The 22,219-nt window shown below is 58.8% G+C and overlaps 2 protein-coding genes across 3 annotated transcripts; one reads left to right on the top strand and one right to left on the bottom strand.

The window, feature by feature from the left end:
* The first annotated feature begins 1,382 nt into the window (after positions 1-1,382).
* On the top strand, positions 1,383-9,916 carry CNTNAP1 (contactin associated protein 1). The gene is made up of 24 exons (XM_085040054.1): positions 1,383-1,540; positions 2,585-2,686; positions 2,885-3,078; positions 3,179-3,326; positions 3,527-3,730; positions 3,798-3,982; positions 4,068-4,211; positions 4,546-4,807; positions 4,888-5,037; positions 5,105-5,276; positions 5,365-5,471; positions 5,577-5,696; positions 5,838-6,041; positions 6,132-6,288; positions 6,444-6,571; positions 6,686-6,853; positions 6,929-7,147; positions 7,225-7,464; positions 7,539-7,775; positions 7,927-8,054; positions 8,165-8,258; positions 8,376-8,609; positions 8,732-8,779; positions 8,864-9,916. The coding sequence occupies exons 1-24, from the start codon at positions 1,462-1,464 to the stop codon at positions 9,052-9,054; spliced, it is 3,915 nt and encodes a 1,304-aa protein (XP_084896180.1). The 5' UTR covers positions 1,383-1,461; the 3' UTR covers positions 9,055-9,916.
* Positions 9,579-22,041, bottom strand: EZH1 (enhancer of zeste 1 polycomb repressive complex 2 subunit). 2 transcript variants are annotated; one of them, XM_085040056.1, is made up of 21 exons: positions 21,971-22,041; positions 21,291-21,411; positions 20,814-20,942; positions 20,435-20,554; positions 19,828-19,948; positions 18,970-19,143; positions 17,964-18,066; positions 17,532-17,695; positions 16,673-16,764; positions 15,927-16,101; positions 15,300-15,496; positions 14,792-14,883; positions 14,206-14,246; positions 13,727-13,852; positions 13,079-13,257; positions 12,488-12,583; positions 12,049-12,130; positions 11,845-11,925; positions 11,644-11,728; positions 11,442-11,541; positions 9,579-9,858 (listed from the first exon to the last, which is right to left on the bottom strand). In XM_085040056.1, the coding sequence occupies exons 1-20, from the start codon at positions 21,979-21,981 to the stop codon at positions 11,481-11,483; spliced, it is 2,250 nt and encodes a 749-aa protein (XP_084896182.1). In that variant the 5' UTR covers positions 21,982-22,041; the 3' UTR covers positions 9,579-9,858; positions 11,442-11,480. The 2 variants fall into 2 exon arrangements, with proteins under 2 accessions (XP_084896182.1, XP_084896181.1); XM_085040055.1 differs by lacking the exon at positions 9,579-9,858 and having other exon boundaries at positions 10,286-11,541.
* Between the last annotated feature and the right edge of the window lie 178 nt (positions 22,042-22,219).

The following is a 22,219-nucleotide window of genomic DNA, read 5'->3' as shown; positions in this document are numbered from 1 at the left end:
TCGGCCCTCCTGCTGCCTCCAGACGGGTATGGGATCCAGGGTGCTCATTGTGGAGCTGTGGAGTTGCTGCACCCTGGATGAAGAGCAGCGGGAGAGATGCCCCCAGCCTCCAGGGGGTCCCCAGGGCTCTTTGCTGGAGGGTCTCTTCCCCCTCTCCTGCTCTTTCTGCAGTGCAGGGATGGTAGCTGCAGGTCTCTGCCCTGTGCTGGCTCTGGGGGTGCCTTCCCGTCCCCTGCATCCTGGGGGAAGGGGAGGGAGGATGGTCCTGAGCCCAATGCTGGCCCTACAGCCAGCTGTGGGTGCAGAGCAGGGACTCTGCATGTCCCCGTTGCGGCAGTCACAGACCTGACCCAGCAGAGGGTCAGGACGTGGGGCTGTGGTTGGAGCAGGCAGCACCCTTGGGTGTCAGGATAAGGCCAGGTGAGCTGTGCCTCTCCTGGGCATGGACCTGCAGGCACTGCCGAGGTCTGGAGCACAGGAGGGCGGGTGCCAATGTCCTCAGCATACAGTTCCAGCTCCTGGTAGCAGAACTCCTCGTGCACTGCCAGATGTCCCACATCCCTGCCACACCTGGGGCTTTCTGTTAGCTCTTTCACTCCCCAGCCCCGGCCTGGGCTCTGCCTGGGCAGGGCGGAGGCTTAGCACCGGCCGCCTGCAGCTGACGGCTGTGCTGCCCTGCCCGCGGCAGCCTGGTCTGGCACATGCTGCCAGGTCTGGAGCCACCGGTGTTGTGCCGCCTGCACCGGGCACAACCTGGCCGGACTCCTGCTCTACAGTTGGAGCCAGCCCGGACCCAACAGCTGCTGGGGCATCCCCATCTCTCGGGACTGCTCGGGGCCCCTGGGAGAGTAGGTGTCCTGCTTCTGCGGGGCCAGGGGGCAGGGGGCACCGCGGGTCCGTGGGTGTATGTAGGACACACAGCCGCCAGCCCCCCCAGCCCCTCTGTGGGCGTCTGGGGGTGGTTGGAAGCAGATACAAGCTAAATCCCTTCTGCACCACTGGAGAGAGCAGCGACCTCGAGACCTGCATGCCTTAATCCACGGCTTGATTACAAACTGCCGCCACATCTGCTGCGGCGGGGGCTGCGGGCACCGCTCCGACCCTCCCTGCACGGGGGATCGGCCAGGACCAGACGCCGCATAGGAACCCACCGGGGAAACCCGGGGAGCTCCTGCACGGCCTCACTCTGCCCCCTTTACCCCCGCTCCCAAGAGCCGTGTCCCGGTGCAGCCCGGGGCGGCCGACAACTCGCAGCGCCGAGGAGCGGGGGAAATCGGGCGCCCGGGCGGAGCATCTCCCGGCGGCGAGGCGGAGGGTGCCGCGGGGGATGGCCGGGGCTCTGCGCTGCGCCCGGCCCGGCCCCAGCTCCCCCCCGCTCTGTGGGCGGAGCCGCCGGCCCCGCTCCGCCGCGCGGCTGCAGCACCGGGAGCGGCGGCGCCGAGGGCGCTCGGGGCGCGCAGCATGGGCGCCCGCCGCCTCCTCGGGCTCCTGCTCGCCGCCTGCGCCGGCTTCCTGCGCCCCGGCCCCGGCTGCCTCGCACGTAAGTGGGGCCGCAGTCCCGGGAGCGGCCGCTCCGCACTGCGGGACCGCGCCCGCCGTCCCAGCTCCGCATCCCCGAGCAGCCTTCGCACCCTCCGGTCTCTCGGGCATCCCCCCTCTCCCTCCGGCATCCCCCGGCATCCGTCGGTATCTTCCGCTACCCCTGTTCGCATCGTTCCCAAGGTCACCGCCGGACACGGGCGTCCGGGCTCTCCCCGCGACCGCACCCCGCCCGAGGCGGCCCCGCCGCAGCCCCCCCGCCGGCGGCGGCCCCGCGTCCGACCGCAGCCTCTGGGGACCCGGGGGAACTGGGACGCCCCGAGGATCCGGGATGCCCGGGAATGCCAAGGCGAGCGGGACAGCCCCGCGGGACCGGCCGGGCTCCTCCGGCACCACGGCCAGCGCCGCTACCCGCCGGGCTGGCCCCGCCGCGGGGCTGCACCGGGCCCGCCCCGGCACCTGGGCTCGGGAACGGGGATCGGCGAGGTCCTGGCTGCACCTGGCAGCTCCCCGCGGCCCCCTGAGCCGGCGCCCGGGATCCCTTCCCCAGAGCTTGGGCGAAGGGGCATCGAGGCGGGGGGCAGTGGGACAGGGAGTGGTAGAGTCGGGGCGCGGTGGACTGGAGGGTGATGCAGCACGGTTCCTGCAGTGAGAGCTGGAGATGCTCCTGGACTCCGTCCGACCCGCTAGGGGACCCTGCAAGGGGTTCGGGACTCCGGCCCTCCGGAGGGTCTTTTGCCGGGGCCGCGAGGGTTTGCAGGGGATTCCCCGGGCTCCCACGCGGGGTCGTTCCCCGGCGGGGCGAGGAAGAGCGGGGGTCCCGTCGCCCACGTCAGTGCGGAGGCGGCTGGTGCCGGCGCCGGGGCCCGCAGAGGTGTGTCAGCTCCGCTGCAGTGGGAGGGGAGAGCAAAACGGGCCCGCCGCTCCGCCGGCCCGCGGGGTCTCCAGAGCCTCAGGGTCCGCAGGGCTGGGACGGGGGAGCTCCCACAGGGACACTGCCCAGTTTAGTGCCCCGAGCCTGCCCCCAGCCCCATTCTCCCCGCAGGACCCTGCTATGATGAGCTCGTTGCTCCCCTTTACTCCTACTCCATCGGTGCCTCCTCCAGATACAGCATCTTCTACTCGGCCAGCTTTGCCCGTCTGCACAGTGAGTCCCTCCGCGGAACTGGGATGCAGGCGGGGCAGGGGACGTGGGCAGGGCGTGTTCCCGGCCGGGTTTTGCGTCTCGCGGGGCTGAGGGGTCCTGTCAGGTGCTGCGGTGGGGCTGAGCAATCAGCCCCGGCTCAGTCGGGAGCCGATCGATGGGCGTGGGGCTATGAGAACAGCTGAGCCGCTCCCTCTGCAGGCACCAGCGGCTGGTCCCCCGACCCCCGGGACAAGCAGCCCTGGCTCCAGATCGACCTGATGCAAAAGCACCGGATCAACGCAGTGGCCACGCAGGGAACCTTCAACAGCTATGACTGGCTTACACGCTACATTGTGCTCTATGGAGACCACCCTACGAGCTGGAAACCCTTCTTCCAGCAGGGCAGCAACTGGGTAGGGGGGAGCCCGGGGTTCCCTATGGGAGGGAGCCCTCTGAGGGGAGTACAAACCCCTGGCCTGGAGCAAGGTGTTGACAGTGACCCTTCATCCCCAGACATTCTTTGGGAACGTGAATAATAGCGGGGTGGTGCGGCATGACCTGCATTACCCCATCCTTGCACGCTACATTCGCATCATTCCCGTGGCCTGGAACCCGCGTGGGAAGATTGGACTGCGCCTGGGCCTCTATGGCTGCCCCTACTGTGAGTACCTGGCCAGGGGCTCCAGCAGCCCTGAGTGGTGGGACCCTGGCTCTGGCACACCTGGAAACCTCTTTCAGAGAGGATTGTGCCCAAGCAATCTGTGGCCATGGCATAGACCATAGCAGAAGGGTGTGCTCCCTGTGCCAGGGCACCTGCTGCTGCAGGCAGTGACATGGGTGGGGCTGCTCTGCTCTCCCCAGGGTCACATGTACTCTACTTTGATGGGGATGATGCCATCTCCTACCGTTTCCGAGCCAAGATGGTCAGCACCTTTGAGGATGACATCTCCTTCAACTTCAAGACACTGGAGCAGGATGGGGTGCTGATGCATGGGGAGGGCTCACAGGGTGACTACATCACGGTGGAGCTCAAACAGGCCCAGCTCCTCCTGCACATCAGCTTAGGTGAGCCGGGGGCAGGGGCTGGGGGCATGGGGCCAGGGGGCCACCGGCTGATGCTGGTCCTCCCCAGGCAGCAGCCCACTGCATGCCAGTGAGGGCCACACAACGGTGGCGGTGGGCAGCCTCCTGGATGATCAGCACTGGCACTCATTGCACATTGAGCGTCTTGGCCGCCACGTCAACCTGACGCTGGACGGGGAGGTCAAGCGCTTCCGCTGCCATGGCACCTTCGACCAGCTTGACCTCGAAACTGAGGTGGGTGCAGCGGGCAGGAGGCTGCCAGGATGCTGACCTGTGGTGTCCTCCAAAGCGGGGTTGACATCCTCCCTCTGCCTCCCAGATATTCTTTGGAGGGGTGATCAACCATGACCAGCAGCACCTCACCTACCGGCAGAACTTCCGGGGCTGTGTGGAGAACATCATGTTCAATGGGGTCAACATTGCTGAACTGGCCCGGCACCGGCGATCCAACATCCGCTTTGAGGTCCAGCCTGGGGGGTGGCCTCTTTTCTGGGACTCCTCTCCCTGCTGTGGGGGGACTCCTTTCCTGGTGGTCCTTAGCCCCACTGTGGGGTGACCCCTTCCCTGGGGCTACGTTCCCTGCCCATTGTAGGGTGACATGGGGTCAGGCAGTGACCATGCTCAGCCGAGCGGCACCGGATTGACCGCGCAAGGTTGTCCCTGGCCTGGGGCGCCTGCCTGGCTCTGCCAGGCGTTGGGATCAATTGGGCATGATTGAGGCCAGGACTGTGGGGATGAGAGGGCCTCCCCTCCATGGGAACATTCCCTTTCTCACCCCCTCCTATGGTCATTCCCAGGGCAGAGTGGGCCACTACTGCCAGGACCAGCTGACCACCCCCATCACCTTTGCTGGCATCAACAACTACATTCGGGTGCCGGGGATCCCTCGAAGGAATCGCCTGGCTGTCAGCTTCCGTTTCCGCTCCTGGGACCATATTGGCCTCCTGCTCTACACTGGTTTTTCTGACCGCCTGGGCTCCCTTGAGATGGTGCTGAGTGAGGGGCAGGTCAATGTCTCCATTGCCCAGCCCGGCAAGAAGAAGCTGGAGTTTGCCGCAGGTGGGCTGGGGAGCCAGTGTGGGGCAGGGGGTCAGTCTGGCAGCGGAGCCTCTCCATGCACCTTCCTCTCTTCCACACAGGGCATCGCCTGAATGATGGCTTCTGGCACTCGGTGCACCTGGTGGCACGGGAAGGCTCAGCTGTGGTGACCATTGATGATGATGATGGCGCTGAGTTTCGGGTGGCTCACCCCTTCCAGCTACGAACTGGCAGCCAGTACTTCTTTGGAGGTGGGCAGCAGGGCGGGGTCTGGGGCAATGGCTGCCTGAGGGCTGCTCACCCTGATCTGTCTTGCAGGCTGCCCCAAGCCGGCCTCAGTCACTGGCTGCCGGTCAAACCAGACGGCTTTCCACGGCTGCCTGCAGATGCTGAATGTAGACATGCAGCCTGTGGACGTGGAGCTGCTGGCACAGCACCGGCTGGCACAGTACCACAACGTGTTCTTCAATGTCTGTGGGATCACGGACAGGTATCGACCAGGACAAGGGTGCTGCCTGGGAGTGGGGGGCACTGGGAGATTGTGCTAGTGCTGAGACAGGAGCCCTCTATGCCCTCAGGTGCACCCCCAACCTGTGTGAGCACGACAGCCGCTGTATCCAGTCCTGGGATGACTTCATGTGCATCTGCGACCTGACGGGTTACAAGGGGGAGACGTGCCACAAATGTGAGCCTGGAGCCTCATGGATCAGGGACAACATGCGCACCTGCGGCCCCTACTGCTGCCTGGTGCCTCCCTTGCACTGACCTCCACCCCATTCTTCTCTTCCAGCCCTTTACAAGGAATCATGTGATGCTTACCGGGTCAGTGGGAAGACCTCAGGCAACTACACCATCGACCCAGATGGCAGTGGGCCGCTCAAGCCCTTCACAGTGTACTGTGACATCCGAGGTGGGGGTAGCAGGAGGGCAGGGGGTCCCTCTGTCCAGTGCCCCTGGAACCAGCCCTTGACTGTGTCTTGGAGCTGGAACAGGATGGATGGAGCAGGGGTGTCCTGGGGGTCAGGTCCTAAAAGCTCCCCTTTCCCTGCAGAGGACCGAGCGTGGACCATCATCCGGCACAACCGTCACTATGCTACACGGGTGATAGGCTCCAGTGTGGACCAGCCCTACCTGGGGGCTGTGGAGTACTGGAATGCCTCCTGGGCTGAGGTCTCAGCCCTGGCCAACGCCTCTGAGTACTGCGAGCAGCGCATCGAGCTCCATTGCTACAACTCCCGCCTGCTCAACACCCCCTGTGAGTACTGGGGAAGTGGGGCTGTGCTGTGTGGCTGCACTGCAGGGCCATGACACGGGACTGTGCACTGACCCTCCTCTGTGCCTGCAGCTGGGCTGCCCTTCAGCTTCTGGATGGGTCGGAATGATGAGCGGCACTACTACTGGGGGGGCTCACAACCGGGCATCCAGCGCTGCGCCTGCGGGCTGGAGAAGAACTGTGCTGACCCCCAGTACTTCTGCAACTGCGATGCTGACCATGCAATTTGGTGAGTGGTGGGGGCTGTGGAATGGGAGCTGTGGGGTGGAGGCTGCAGTCATGGGGAGCACAGACTCTGGGGCACTCAGATGGGGGTAACAGGGCTGTGGACTACCAAAGGGACAGAAACACCTCATGGCCCCTCTGATGCACTCACATTTGCAGGAGGACAGACAAGGGTCTGCTGACCTTTGTGGACCACCTGCCCGTCACCCAGGTTGTGGTGGGAGACACCAACCGCACTGGCTCCGAAGCTCAGTTCCTGCTGGGGCCCCTGCGGTGCTATGGAGACCGTAAGTGACCGACCCCACAGAACATCCCCTGCCTACAGAGTGCCTACATCCGCCTGCAGGGTCCCACATGGAGGGACCCTGCCTATCCCTCACTGCCCCTCCTGTTCCCCACAGGCAACAGCTGGAACACCGTCTCCTTCAACAGGGGTGCAGCCCTGATCTTCCCCACCTTCCAGGCCAACCACAGCCTTGACATCTCTTTCTACTTCAAGACCACTGCCCTGTCTGGAGTCTTCCTGGAGAACCCAGGCTCCCGATACTACATCCGCATTGAGCTCAACAGTAAGGGGGACAGAGGGTGCAGGGCTGTTGGGGGCAGTATTGCTGGGGCCTCTTCTCAACACCATGTCCTTGCAGCCACCAGGGATGTTGTGTTTATATATGACATTGGGAATGGGGATGAGAACCTGACGGTGCGGTCGGTGGTACCCTGGAATGACGATGAGTGGCACCAGGTGAAGGCTGAGCTCAACGTCAAGCTGGCACGGCTGCGGGTGGACAAGCTGCCCTGGGTGGTGCGGCCAGCTCCCCCACAGAGCTTCGTCCACCTGGACTTCGACAGGCCCCTCTATGTTGGTGAGAGCCCCTGGCCACGTCCCTGCACCCCCAGGTCCCCGTGTGCCACAGGGCGCTGAGCCTTGGTCCCGCTGCAGGCGCAGCAGAGCACAAGATGCGCCCATTCCTGGGGTGCCTGCGGGGCCTGCGGATGAACGGGGTGACGCTCAACCTGGAGGGCAAAGCCAACGAGACCGAAGGTGTGCGGGTCAACTGCACCGGCTACTGCCAGGACCCTCCGGTGCCCTGCCAGAACAGCGGGCTCTGTGTCGAGCGCTACAGCCACTACACCTGCAACTGCAGCATCTCTGCCTTCACCGGACCCTTCTGCAACCACGGTGAGTGGCTGTGCTCCAGGGGGTGGGAGGGACGAGGAGCTGGCACTCCCCTCATCCCATTGGCTCTCCCACAGACATCGGTGGGTACTTCGAGGAGGGCACCTGGGTGCAGTACAACATCCTGCCCATGTCGCTGTATGCCGCCCGCGAGTTTGCCAGCATTGTGAGCAGCCCCTGGCAGCCTCTGCCTGGCTACAACCTCACCAGCGAGGAGGTCAGCTTCAGCTTCAGCACCACCTCAGCGCCTGCTGTGCTGCTCTATGTCAGCACCTTCGTCAAGGACTATATGGCTGTGCTCATCAAGGATGATGGTGAGGGCCCACCCAGAGCCTGCAGGAGGACTCTCCTCTATAGGGCTGCATAGGATGCTCCTCTCTGGGATGCCACTTTCCAACCCCATAGATGGGCTGGACATGCCCACTGAGAGGTCCAGCCCTGCTGACAGCCCTGTGCTGCCCACAGGGAGCCTACAGCTGCGCTACCAGCTGGGCACCAGCCCCTATGTCTTCACTCTCACCAACAAGCCAGTGACGGACGGGCGACCCCACCGTGTCAACATCACCCGCCTGCACCGCACACTGTACACCCAGGTATGGGCTGGGACACCCTCCCAGTGGGGCCTGGGGGCTTCAGGTCAGGCTCAGAGGGGGCATGGGCAGGGTGGCTCTGAGGGCACTGATGCTGTGCACCTACCTCCCAGGTGGACTATCTCCCCGTCATGGAGCAGCAGTTTTCCCTGTTTGTGGACAGCAAGCTGGATTCGCCCAAAAACCTGTACCTGGGGCGTGTGATGGGTGAGCTGGGTCCTGCCCTCAGCTGGGTTCCCATGATGGGTTCTCTGGGGTCTTCTCTGCACAGCATGGCCCTTGCCCGCTGAGAGGGATGAGTAATCTCCTTCTGTGGCCCCACAGAGACTGGTGTGATTGACCCAGAGATCCAGCGCTACAACACACCTGGTTTCTCAGGCTGCCTCTCAGGGGTGAAATTCAACACCCTCGTGCCCCTCAAAGCCATCTTCCACCCCACCAGTGCCCTGCGGCCCTACAGAATCCGGGGGGAACTGGTGGAGTCGAGCTGTGCCTCAATGCTCCCCCTCAGCACCCTCCTTATCCCTCCTGAGATGGACCCGTGGTACATGGACACAGGTGGGTGCTGTGGTGGGACCCTGGTGGGGATGGAGCCCTCGTGAAGCACCGGCTGCAGAAGGGATGCTCCAGCATGAGACCTTGCTGCAGCCTGGTCTCAGCTGCCTACTCTATCTCTGCAGAGTTCCCCCACGTGCATGACGACGGCTGGATTGGGATCATCATTGGATGTAAGTGAAGCCTCTGGCTGGTGTTCCACACTGGCAGGCCCTGCGGCCCCTCCCCAACCCCTCACTGCTGTCTCTTCCCCGCAGTCGTGATCTTCCTGCTCCTGCTGCTGGCAGGGCTACTGGTGCTAATGTACTTCTACCACCATCGCTACAAGGGCTCTTACCACACCAACGAGCCCAAGGCCATCCAGGATTACGGCAGTGCTACCAAACAGCTGCCAGCACGCAAGGACCAGAACCTGCCCCAGATCCTGGAGGAGGCGAGAGGGGAATAGCGGGGCTGGGGGTGGGATGGGCTCATAGCCCCTGCAGCCCCGGGAGGCACCCGGGAACGAGCGAGCGTCGTGGGACCAAAGGGCCGAGCACACCTGAACTGCCAACACCCACCTCCAGACTGAACGCCACCTCCTCCCCACGGCCACCACCGACCGGCCCCTGGAGTGCGGCCACGGTCCGCCGAGCCCCAGCCTCGCTCGCCCCGGACACGCCGACAGCCCCCAAGCCGGAGGCAGGCTGCTGCCTCTACAGCTGCCAAATCCTGCCTGGCCTCTGTCGGGGAGTCCCAGGCCCGGCGCCCACCCTCCCTCTGGCCGGGGGCACCCGGCTGCTGCCGCCCGTTAGTGCTGCCCGCGTAGATGACCCGCTGCTTTGCTCGCTTCGCCAGCACCACGCAGAGCCATGAGCACCGGCCCCGCACAGCCGGGCTGCCAAGCAATACTCCACACCGGCGCCGCGCATGCCGCCACCGCGCCTTGCTGAGATGCTGCTTTCATAAATCAGGTACAGATCCTTTCTACCGTTTTTGTTGCTGGATATTCTACTACACTCTGGTTTTTTTATTCTATCGGTTTGTATAAAAAACCAAACGGAAGCTCCCGCGGGCGTGACGTTCCGCGTGTCGTGGTATGTGGTCTGTAGTTTGCTACTTCTCTGTATGAAGTGCCAGTCCTGCCGGCTACCTCCAGCCCAGGGAAAGCTCCTGTTCACTCGCTGTGTCGTGGTAAGACGATGTTACAGAAATGCATTTATCTACCCAAAGGCCTGGCTCCACTGGGCACTTTATTTTTAAAAAACCTGTTCTGTTGAATGAGATGTGAAGAGTATCAAATAAAGGCAGAATGATGGCGTTTGACACTCCCCAGCCTTCACCTTGGCAGCCTGGGCAGAACCTCTCCTCCCACCCCAGCTCAGCCTGCACCAAGTAAGGGACCTCAGGGACAACAGCAATTCCTGGTCCCGGAATGAGATGCAGGGTGTAGTGAACTGTGGCTGGAAGCAGCTCAGCTGCTGCTGCACACACACATCATGTCCTGCTCTCCCCTCTGCCCCCTTCCCACCCTGAGCCGTGTGTGATTCAGGCAGCTAGTGGCATTGGGACACTCACGAATCCCCCTGGACCCTGGGAGCCACATCGGGGACAGCCAGGCTGAGCCCAGCAAGCAGGGGACAGTCAGGGGACAGGCTGCTGCCAGCTGCTCCCCAGGGTAACAGAGGCCAGCAAGCAGGGGAGGGTCTTTGCTACCACTTTATTATGACAAAGGCTACAAGCCGTGTTATTTAAAGTGCATTATTATTACCATTATTCACCGTCAACAAACCACAGACACAAGCCTGGCATAGTGCAGATATGGCCAAAGTGGCAGAAGACGCTGAGGCAAGAGCAGGGTTGGCAGGAGCTGGGCAGATGGAGGTGGCAGGGAGCAAGGCTCAGGCAGGTACTGGGATACAAGCACTGCTCCAGACAGACCTAAACACCTCCAAGCTCCAGGGGCCCATCATGGACAACGGGAAGGACAGACAGACAGCCTGGCCTGCCATGGCTGGGAAACCATGGTGAGGGCTGGGCCAGGGAGGGCTTGGCTCCCAGGCAAACCCAGCACCTCTGTGTGTTCCTGGACTAAACAGCTGGGAGGGGGCTGGGGCCCTGGAGCCAGGTCAGGGCTCAGGCAAGCTCCCCATGTCATCCTGGAGCCCTGGATATTGGGTGGAGCACAGCTCAGCACCCAGCACCAGGCCAGGCAGGCGGCTGGTGGCATATGTGGCTCTCAGGGGACAGCCCCAACCTTCGGTCAGCCCAGGCCCCATCCTGCCTGCCCTATCCCAGGCCTGGAGCAACATCCCTACAAAGGTGCTGACAGATGCAGGACATCTCACACACCTGCAGTCCCTCCACCCCAGCGCAAAATACAGGGCCCAGCCACCAGCTGAAGATACTAAAGTGCTTTTTTCTTTCCTTTTTGCATGGGGTGCCAAGGCTAAACCTCACCCTGCCAGAGAAGATTTCCCCTTTACTCCCAAGGCCAGGGGGTCACAAAGCCCAAGGAAGGTTTCTGAGGAGCCTCCCCTGGGTCACCACAGGCAGTGAGTGTAACATCGTCCTCTACCCAGCTCAGTGGCACCCCTACTCAAAGTATCATGTTGCATAGTGCTGCTCTCCCATCCCCAGGCATCCCTTGGTGCCACTCCAGCTGGGCACTCCCTGTTTCCCAGCCAGCTGGGGCAGAGGGGAAACCACCCTGGGATAGCAGCTGGGGCCCAGGGACTGCTCACACTCCTGCTCCGAGTCTCTCTGGTGTCTGGATGGAAAGTAGCACTTGTGACACACACAGCAGCAGGAACAGCAGCAGTCATGTCAGCGTGAAGCAAACATGGCATTGCTTACAAGGTGCAGCAGCAAGGTGTGCCAGGACCACCCCAGAGCTTAGATGATGTCCGTCTCCCTCTCTATGCCGACATACTTCAGGGCATCTGCCTGGCTGTACCTACAGGACAAGAAGTCATGGCTGCAGCAGTGACCTCCCCCACAAACCTGCACAGAAGGTGGGGTCAACCCTGCAGCCCAGAGTCCCTGCTGGCCAAGGTACCTGTAGTCAAAGAAGAGCTCCTCTCCTGCCTGGATGGCCCTCTTGGCGAAGATACCAATCCGGTGGTCTCCGTTCACCATCACAACTGCAACCAGAGATGCAACATCACAGATGCAATATCAGAGATGCACTGCCCCAGCCTGGGCTGGAGCTCTCAGAGCACTGTGCCCTGCCTGGTCTGGGTGGGCAGGGGGACCTCACCTTTCGCATAGCAATTGGGGTTCACCGAGTGGTTGGCAAAGCGGATTTTATTTCCTTTGCGAGTAGCATCAACAACAAAATCTATTCAAGAAAAAAAAAGAAAACTGTGGTGTAAGGCCAGGCCTGTCACCCAGAGGTGGGCTAAGCCTGCCCACCCAGCCAGCAGCCCTGGCCTCCCCACCCCTGGCAACCTCAGGAAGTTACCATTGTTGAGGTTGAAGAGGAAACTGGACATGTACTTGTCGTAGACCTTTCCTCGCCTGTCAGCCTCATCCTGTGAAATAAGCTGTAGAGGGAAAGCACCTTGAGAGACTCAGCAGCTGAGGGCTGAGCCAGGAGCTTGCCTGCCTCCTGGAAACACCCTCCTCCTCTCCCTCCCACCTCATGGGCAGGAGCTTGCCGGGGCTCCCAGGGAGGGGGCAGAGGCCAGAGCAGGGTTCCCAGGGAGCAGCACACACACAACACTCCTCCACAGTGGAGGGCCAGAGGTACTGAGACCTGTCCCCGGATAGCACAAGGCTCGCTCTCCAAACCTGGTCAGAGTAAGCCCATGGGCACAGCCGAGCTGGGGAAGGCAGCTGTCCCCAAGGACAAAGGAAGCTGTCCCACTACATGCAGCCCCAGCACAGGCAGCAGCACTGACCTCCCCACAGTACTCGGAGATGAACTCGTTCTTCTGCACAGCCTCCTTGATGAAAGTCCCCCAGCCAGCCACGTCCGATGGGGCCAGCAACAAATGCTGGAACCAAAACGAAAGGAAATGGGGAGAGTTGGCATGTACAGCACCTGCCACACACCAGATAATGGGAGCAGAGGGGAGCCAGTGTCCATCCAGCATCCTCTTGTTACAGTGATACACAGCTCCCTACAGACTTACACCATTACGTGGAGCTGCACAGGATGTGACACACGCTAATTTGCAACTTTCTCTCTCTTTTTTTAATGCTCAATCCCTTGCTCTGACCAGCAGAATTCAAGACTAAATTTTTCTCTGCAGTCACTTTATACACTCCCTTGCTCTCACCATTCCTCATGTAACTCTCATCTCCTGATTTTCACATCTACAATCCTTACTCCAGAGTAAGAGCTGCAGAGGACCAGGGCAGAACAGCTTTTTTTCCAGACTTTGTCACTCTGGCAGCTGCAGGGAAGTCGTTCCCCTCTTCCCACACAACAACAGCAGTTGTGTATCAGCTCTGCCCTAAGGTAGCCCCTGCCACAGTGCTGTCAATACCTTTTTGAGGCCTCGCTGGATGCTGCAGTTCTTGCAGGAGACCACCTTGCAGTCCCAGTGCTCTGAGGCTCCACAGGTGAGGCAGAGGTCTGGGTCACACTCCCGCACAGCCAGGTAGCAGGGGCACTGCTTGGTGTTGCACTGGGTCTTACAGCGGCAGCCTGGGAAGCGGTTCTGACCTGGAACAACACAAGACCATGGATTTGCACTGTGAGTTTTGGCAGAGAACAGAGGGGCCATGCAGGGTCCCTGCCCCAGATGCTCCTCCCCAGCCAGGTCTTGCCATAGCAGGCCTTGGGCAGGGACAGAACAAAGTCTGGCTGTTGTCTCCATCACAGTGACCCAACACCCACGCTAACTGCTGGAGACACATCCTGCTCACAGGGGACCAGCAGCAGTACCCGCAGGATATAGACACAGAGATGAGCACTAACAGAGTGTCTCTCAGCTGCCAAGAGTTGCAGGGCAGCACAGAACCATTTCCCTTAGGACTTTAGCAGGCTGCTAACAGAACTGCTGTGGATGGACAGAACAGCGAGTGCAGGAATAAAGTAGTCCCGCAGCAAGCCCCAGCTCTGCACCCTCCCTGGGCTCTGTGCCAGGAGAGCTGGCTGCTCTCCTGCCCAATAGTCCTTGACCTCTCCTTACAGTCAGGGTTGCACTGGCAGAACTTCTCACAGAAATTCTGAGTCATGATGCAAGGGCAGGAGCTGTCACAGGGATGCTCGGGGTGGTCACAGGGCTGGTAGTTGTACACCTGGGTCGGTGAATTATCTAGAACAAGAAGAGAAAAGCTGAGATTGTAAGCTGCATGCTGCAGGAACTTTTTCAAAGCAGCACATGCAGGGTGCTGGAGCCAAGAACCACAGCCTAGTCCACAGCAGGGCTGCACACCAGCCCTCAGCCGCCCCTGGCTGCAGCAAACCCCACTGCACGTGCAGCCTCAGCGGGCACTGGCACAGCCACGATGCCCCTGGTACCCCAAGGAGCCTGGCCAGGGGTAGTCCCCTCCACGCTGCTGGACCTGCCAGGCTGGTGAGCAGGATGTGGCCACCCCGCTGTGGCAGTCAGAGCTGGAGAAGTCAATGCTAACAAACCTCCCACGACACAGCCACAACCGACAATACCTTTCTTCAGCTGGATCTTCCTGCAGTGAGCAGCCCACAGCCTAGAAAAGGAGCAGAGAGGGTTGAGGGAATGCATTAGCCATCAGGGAGAGCCAGCCAGCGCTGCTCAGCACCAGGAGCCAGCACAGCAGAGATGGGCCTGGCAGATTCATGCATTAATGATCAGCAGCCACCATAAAGTGGGGAGAGATGAGAGTGATGCAGCTGCAGCAGGAAGGGAAGCTCTTCAAGCCAAACACCAGAGCCAGAATAATACTGGACATATTGGGATCAGCACACAAAGGGGGTTACAGGTCAGGGAACTGAGGCTGCTGTTCGGGAAGTGGCACCAGGAGCAACAGCCAGTGCTGCCCTGTCCTTGATCTGAGCCTGGGGCTACAGGGCCACTGAGCCCCCAACCAGGGCAGCAGCCCTGGAGCTGGGCCAGGGCCAGGGCCAGCGCCCAGCAGCAGCAGCAGCAGCCCCATGTGACAGCAGGACTTGCGCACAGATGGGAGCCAGATGGGGATTACCAGGAATGCGTTGGCACAAAAAGCAGCGGATCTGGTTGCATTTTAAGAACAAAACAAGCTTGTCCAGCACTTGCCTGTGCTTCCTTTTCTTCTTCTGGGATGGATTCATTAACTCATTTGTTGGCAGTTTCGTTATAAGCGATTCCTTTACTGCAAACTGAAAGACCTACCGAAGAACACAAGCAAGAAGAAGAAACAAGTTCAGTGCACTCAAGTCGTTTTATCGAAAGCATAAGGAGAGTGTGAGCAAGCACAGTGGGGTTCCCAGGCCTGGGTCCAGAGAGCAGCAGCTCTGCCCCATTTTCCTACCTACTGGCACTGTTGCTCCTTCTGCCTGGGAAATGAGTGCCCACACACCTGGCTGTGACACTGAGCATGGGAGGGAACCCACAACACCAGCACACAGCACTCACTCTGCCAACAGCAGCACTGCTGCAGAGTAACACCCTGAACTCCAAAAGCATTGATGTGGCACCTTCCTCAGGGAGGTTTGTGGCAGAGAAATAAAACCAGCAGGCTTTGGAGAAATAAAACCAAGTGGCTCCAGCCCTGGCCCCTCCTGGGCCTGCTCTGAGCACCCACCTGCTTGCAGGTCTTTGTCCCCAGCAGCCTGGCAATGGAGCAGAAGTTGTTGAAATAGGTCCCATGGAAGACACGGAAGAGTGACTCCTCAGCTCCTGTCCACTCCACGGGTTCCTGCGGCGTCTCCACTGCAAACAGCTGGGAGGAGGCTGGGCTCAGCTTCTGCTTAGTGGGGGTTTGGCAGCGGGAGTTGGCCTCTGGCAGGAAAGGCAGATGTTAAGCCAAACACACCTAGAAGAAGGCACCTGGCCATCATGGTTCTGGAGGGCAGTGGTCTCCCCATAGTGCCCTGCAACCCTGCACTGCACTCCCGGCCACACACTCCTGCTTCTGGCCAGGCATGGTGTCAGGAGCCAAGGGCTCGCTCTGGGTTTTGCAGGTCCCAGCAAAGTTCTTGCTTTGCCTGGCAACATTCCTCCTTCCTGGGAAAGGACAGTGAATCCCACAGCAGAAAGGGCAGGGCAGGGCTGGCATCCCTCAGGTTTTGTGGGAACACTGCCTGCTAATTCCAAGTTCTCCAGCTGTGCAGGAAGCAGAGGGGAGCCCGGGAGAGCTCCAGCAGCGAGGAGCTGCCTGCCCTCACTGCCCACCAGAGAGGAGTGGGGTGTCTCAGGACTGGCACCATACCCGAGGAGCTAGACGCCCACTCATTGCCTGTGTCCCGGTCGCTGTCGCCCTCCCTGGTCTCAGTGACAGCCGGGGTGTTGGAGCAGGATGCACCCACCACGTGGTGCCGCCGCCGGCGACGGCCTGAGCACTTGGACCGGGGGTTGTGCAGTGCAGCAAACTCCTTGGCTCCTTCCTGCAAGCAGAGCAGAAGACAAGACAGGTGGCAGATGACCAGGGAATGCAGGAAGGCTTTTCCACAGGCCCTGGGACAAGCCCTGTCCTGCCACCACCAAGAGCAGGTGGAAGAGGCCAGCCACGTGTGGTCCCTTCAGCAAGTGTCAAACCCTGCCAGCTGCGTGTGCTGCAGATTCCCACTTTGTTCCCTTCGGCATCACTGCCCAGCCAGCAGAGGCTCCCTGGCCCTCAACCCCCAGCCCACTCCTCTGAATCCTCCTGGCTTCTCACTCTGCTCCTTTTTAATATGGGCTTAATTTCTATAACACTGCACTGAGTCCAGAGAAATCATCTGTCACACAATTTCCCATCTGCCACCTCTAGAATTAGTCTTTGTTGGAGATCTGCTATAATATGCATCTGGTAAGGTCTGCATTTGCATTCATGCTCCCCTGAATCCAATAAGGACTAGAACTAATTCTGAAAAAATCATCCAAATTATGGAAAAGATCCACAGAGCTCTGCAAAGCAGAGCTGGCCAGGGCACTTCTCTCTCTCACGGTTTCTAAAGCAGTGACACAGAAACATACCAGCCAGAGGAAACAGTCTGCGCCGCAAGGATCTGGCTCAATCTTGGTCTCTCTATTCTTTCGTTTGTACACATTAGGAGTAGCATGAAAAGCTGAAAAAGTAACAGTTATCTTTACTATTAGCATTCTCCAAGAGTCTCCCCCCACTCTGCAAGGGACAGGAAGCAGGAGCCTGTGTGCTCAAGGGCTCCCCTGGCAGTGGGGCCTGAGGTGACCAGACCCATGGGGTAGCCCTGCTCCAACCCACAGCAGGGACTAGGCAGCTTGGGAGAGGCCATGGGAAAAAGATCTGCTTTCACACTGAAACAAAAAGACCACATGATCTTAATATTATAACTTTTAATAAATAATTCACTGGAAAAAGTCCTGTGACTTCCCAAAGAAGCTCTTAGACCTGGAGAACAGCAGGTCCAGCAGCTAATCAGTATCCAAAAGGCTTTGGCAGGACCAAGCGCAGGAACATGACTAAGACGAAGCTGTAAGTTCCAGTGAGGCAACAAAACACAGGGGCATGTCCAGACTTTGGCAGTGAAACATTCATGCCTTTCACTGACGAGCTTCTGCAAAGCAAGAGCAAAGTCTGGTGGTGGCAGGACAACTGCACAAACTGCCGGGAGCTCGGAGGCGGCGTGCTGAGCGTGGAGAGGGGACGGCCATGCAGGTCGGTCTGCCATCCGTGTGAGCAAAGAGTGGAGCCGTCTGTGCAAAAGGCTTCTGGGCACCTGTCAGCTCTTAAGGCCCCACTGCAAACTCACGAGGCACCACCCTCCAGAGACTGCAGCACGGACTAAGCAAGGTGTGCAGAGGAAAACTGAGGAGAAAGGGCTCTAGGGAAGCGTCCGGCTGAGACGGCACTTACGATGCAGAAAGCAGTCGTATTTGAAGCAGCGGCGGCAGAAGAGGGTGTGGAAGGAGTGCAGGGATTGCTCCCGCTGCACCGACTTGGCGCACGGCCCGTCGATGTTGGGAGTGCACTGCGGCGGCAGCACATTCGGGTCTGACACCTCCGTGAGCTCCCGGTACCTGTTGACAAACACAAACACCCAGGGATGTGCAAGCTTTCCCTGTTTGTGACACTTTACAAGCCTACATCACTGTCTGGGCCCATCAGGCTCTGGCCCAGGTAGCTCAAGGCCAAACTGCAGTTTGTAACGCTCAAAACACACTCTGTCTATTGGCCCTGCAGGCACTGAGCTTTGTGGCCCAGCCAGCCCACAGTGCTGGCTTCTGAGATAAAGATTTCACCTCTTGCTAAGAAAGGTAACAGACATCCAGAAGAGGGAGTTTCTACCTTTCTTTCATGTCCTCTGGGAAGCCATACTCAGGAAACATGGAAGAAATAGCAGTGAATATCATGTCATTGGGGAACCGCTTCTTGGAACACTTCTTGTTACCTACAAAGAAGAGGAGACACATTTCCTCAGCCAAGCTGATATGAATGGGTCTTTCCTTCTTGCACAGAACAATTCCAGAGACACTCAGGATTGTATTTTAAGACAGAAACATAATCCCATGCACAACAGATAAACCTTGTGTCCTGTAACCAGGCAAAGGCACTTCCAGAAGCAATGTTAGGCCACTTTCAGTGTAGCACAATGTATTGCTGGAAGTACCAACTTTTCTTAAGTGCTATTACTATTTATTTCTGCCAGGTCAGAACTTGCAGACAAGGCTTTTCTACATCCATGAAAATCTTGCTGTTTGTGCCACCTGCATCACTACAGATCAAGGACAAAGACAAAATTACCTATCAGCATTCAGAAGGTCATTGAGGACACATGAAAATCCCACAAACCAGAGCTTCCTCTAGGCAACAGGAGCTCCAGGTGGCACAGGAGAGGGAAGAGGAACACTAATACATGGAAAGCAGGTCTGGAAGGGATTTGAAAAGGTCCACCTCTCTGCCTCCCACAGAAACAGATCCACCCACACCTCCCTGACAGGTGCTTGCCAGACCAGCACTTGAAAACCTCCACTAGCAGAGCTCCCACAGCCTCTCAGATAACACTCAGCTCTGCTAATCTCACCAGAAGTGGGTTTCCAGATGACTCATTTAAATTAGTCCTCACCACACTTTAAGCTGGTGATGTCTTCTGTCCACAGGGGACAGTGAGCTGGTGATTTCTTCTGTCCACAGGGAACAATTTCTCTTCTGCTACAGAATCTGCCAAGCTGGAACTGCTCTTGGCGACACATTAACAATCCAGTGATGGCAGGAGAGCAGTGCCCAGTGCTCAGGCAGGGCACGATGGAAATGTGACCAACACAAACCCCAGTTCTCTGGGGGCCAAACCCACCTTCTGCTGCAATTCGCTTTCTTTTCCTTGTCACTGGCAGCTCCTCTTTCCCATCCTCCTGTTTCACCTCAGAATCATTGTGTCCTTCCTCTTCCTCATCCGAATACTGATTCAGAGCATTCACCAGCTCCAGGAACACAGCATCACTGATGAGGACTGACCCTGAGATCATTTCTGAAACACATAGAAGTGGGTGTGCCACCATCTTTCTCATTTCTTGCCATGGCAAACTGCAAGCCAATGTGTTCTGCTACCAACCAGAGCCCTTCTCTCAGTTTTGTTGGGGTAGGTGGGATTTTAGCACTAGATTCAGTAGCTTTGTATCATTTTCAGCAATCTGGGGACAGGCCACACCAGTTGTCCCTGTCTTCCTTCCCCTGGGGAATTTTATGGTGGGGCAGGCAGCGCTTTTCATTGATTAAACTCTCGGCTAAGGCAACAAGCAGAACAGGGTTGCTGAGCTCCTCCCACCCTCCAGCACATTTTCAGCATCCCAGAGGATGTCCGTGAATCCCTGTACATAGGAGCATTGCTCCAGAGCACTCCAGGCACTAGAAAGGAGTGAAGTATCCAAAGGCAGGAATGTGCCCTTGCAAAGGAGAACAGCAGGCACCACCCTGTTTCCCTGCTCTGAGAGCTCCCACAGAAAAGCTGGTTACTGCTGCCACCTTTTGACTTCTGAGCTACTTGGATACATTATTTGCAAGAGACTGAATCACAGAACCATAGGAAGGTTGGGGTTGGAAAGGATATTAAAGCTCATCTTATTCCCTGCCATGGACAGGCCACTAGACCAGGTTGCTCCAAGCCCCATCCAACCTGGCCTTGAGTGGACAGAGCTGGCTGCTCCCAGGTTACCTTCCTCTCCATGAACTTTCCCATCATAGTTATTAATAAGTTCTTCAATGAAAGTTTCATCTTCTTCCTTCACCTCGTCGCCCATGTAAGGGATATTGCACAGAACTGTTTCATCCTCCACCTGAAGAGAGATAAGACACAGCTCAGAAAAGCAGTGTTTGAGGATGTCAATGGGGCTGTGCCCAAGGCTGCTCTGCCAACAACAAGGTGCACAGCTAAGGTGCAGATGTCTTATCACTGACACATCATTCCATTGCAACCCAGTCACAAAGAACCTGCCTAAGAAATAAAACTCTTCATTTAAAAGGAAATAAAAATCTTAGGAAAAAAACATAAACAAACAAAACCACTCAGAAAACATATTTGCTCCTTGAATCCTGTGAAGCAGTGGTGACTCTGTCAAGGAGTCAGATGTAAAGGAACTACCTGGGTGAGGTAGTGTGGACACAAGGCTGGCTTATGGGATTCTACAAAACAAGCAACTAAAGCAACACTTTCCATTATCTTTCAAGCAGATGTTGCCCTAAACAAGTGGGATAAAGAACCACTTCCCAGCTGTGTCACAATCAGACACTGACTGCACTGAGACCCCGTGCTTCCCACGTACCATGAAATTCTGCTGAAGAGGGGACCAGGAGTACATAATGGGCACCAGTGCCACTGTGTTCAGGGTCCTCATGTACAGTGTCTGGCTTGAAAATCCAGGGAAAATGCTCTCAACAGTGCACTGGAATACAAGTACAGAGGTCAGTGAGGAACCACTCTGGGAGGCTGCCACAGCCTGAGGAAAACTGAATTCAGGACAAACACGGATATCCATTCTGTGAACTTCATCGCAGGAAAAAGCCTTGGGGGTACTTTTTGTCCATTTCTGCATTCCAGAAGTGTGAGGCATGGCCTGACACTGACCTAGGACAACACAGACAAAAGCTCATCCCACATCCCCCCAGAGCTGTTGCTGCTGCTGCCCTTTTTTCTCTGCACACCTGTTTCAGGAAAGGGTGCCCACTGACTGGCTTCATCAACTGCACTGGCTGCACGCGAAGCTTCTTCCAGTCTTCATTAAGGATTTGAGTCTTTTCATGGACCTTTGCAAAGTTGGCCACAAAGAGAGCCTGAAAAGAGAGAAAGGAGCTCTCAAAATTTAAGAAAACCCATTGAGAACCCCCACAGCACAGAAAGGGTTCAGCAGGGAGATCCTGTAAAAACCAACTGGAAATGAGTTCTCTTGCTGCAGTAACTCCAGTGCTTGTTCAATGGCCTCGTGTGTGCAACAGCTGCTGCACACCCGGCTCAAGGCAGAGCATGAGGAGAAATGCCTTCTCTTCCCATTGATCCAGCTTGCAAGTCAAGCACAGCTTATCAATTCACCTTGCTGATACCCTCTGGCACCGCTCAGACACTCTGAGCTGAAATGAAGGCTTTTTGGGGACATCTCAGCCCAGTCCTTGCTGTGTCTCTACCTTTGCTCCCATGTTCGCCTGGAACCTCTTCAGCTGCCGTAGACGCATGTACTCCGACTTGACTTTCCTTTTCCAGTACATGATGCACTTGGATGTCGGAGGAGTTGTAATTTCCATTTTTCTGTAACAGTACAGAAAGAATAAATATCAAACAGCAAAGACCTCAAGCCCAAAACAAACGGCATTAGAAAAACATCCGTGTGGATGGTAAAAACACTCTATGCATCATAGACCGAAACGAAGCAAAATAACGGCGTCGCTCTGCAGTGCTCCTGAGGGAGGAACACCCACAGCCGGAGCGCACGGGCAGGCCCGGGACAGCAGCGAGGGGCGGCGCTGATCGGAACCGGCCCCTCCTGTCCCCCCGAGCCGCCGGGGCAGCGCCTGAGCCCGGAGATTGCTGGGGTCCCCGCCCTCCCCCGAGACACGCCGCCGGAGAGCCGCGGCTCCACTCCCGCCGCCCTCCCTGCCGCTCCGGCCGGGCCCGAGGGCTCCCCGCGCCCGGGGGAAGAACCGGAGCGAGCCGAGGCCGGCGGCGCCGCCAGGCCAGGGAAGCGGGTTCGAGCCCCGCAGCTCCCTCCTCCCAGGGCCCGGGCGGTACCGCAGAGACCCGCAGGGACCCGCAGGGACCCGCAGCCCCCCGGGACCCCCCGGGATCCCCCGGCCCCGCCCGCACTCACTGCTCGGCCATCGCGACAGGGGGAGGCCACGCGCCCCCGCCACACTGCGCGCGCGCCGGCCCACCCCGGGCCCGCCCCCGCCCCGCCTCAAGCCCCGCCCCCGCCGGGCCACGCCCCGACACAGACCACGCCCCGTGTTAGACCACGCCCCGACGCAGACCCCGCCCCGCCCTAGACCACGCCCCGACGCAGACCGCGCCCCGTGTCAGGCCGCGCCCCACCCGGACCGCCCCCGGGTTAGGTCCCGCC

This window comes from Lichenostomus cassidix, chromosome 27 (assembly GCF_008360975.1).
Source record: "Lichenostomus cassidix isolate B80296 chromosome 27, HeHo_3.0, whole genome shotgun sequence".
Classification (NCBI taxonomy): domain Eukaryota; kingdom Metazoa; phylum Chordata; class Aves; order Passeriformes; family Meliphagidae; genus Lichenostomus; species Lichenostomus cassidix.
This window is presented reverse-complemented; position numbering and strand designations above follow the sequence as displayed.

Coding starts and splice junctions, on each gene's coding strand:
- EZH1 (XM_085040056.1), bottom strand. Junction 19,949..20,434: donor CTCTTCAGCAGAATTTCATG/GTACGTGGGAAG, acceptor ATCTCTCTTCAG/GTGGAGGATGAAACAGTTCT. Junction 11,926..12,048: donor CCTCTTCAACCTCAACAATG/GTAACTTCCTGA, acceptor TTTCTTGAATAG/ATTTTGTTGTTGATGCTACT.
- CNTNAP1 (XM_085040054.1), top strand. CDS start 1,462: ATGGGCGCCCGCCGCCTCCTCGGGCTCCTGCTCGCCGCCTGCGCCGGC. Junction 4,808..4,887: donor GAAGCTGGAGTTTGCCGCAG/GTGGGCTGGGGA, acceptor TCTTCCACACAG/GGCATCGCCTGAATGATGGC. Junction 7,148..7,224: donor CGACAGGCCCCTCTATGTTG/GTGAGAGCCCCT, acceptor GTCCCGCTGCAG/GCGCAGCAGAGCACAAGATG.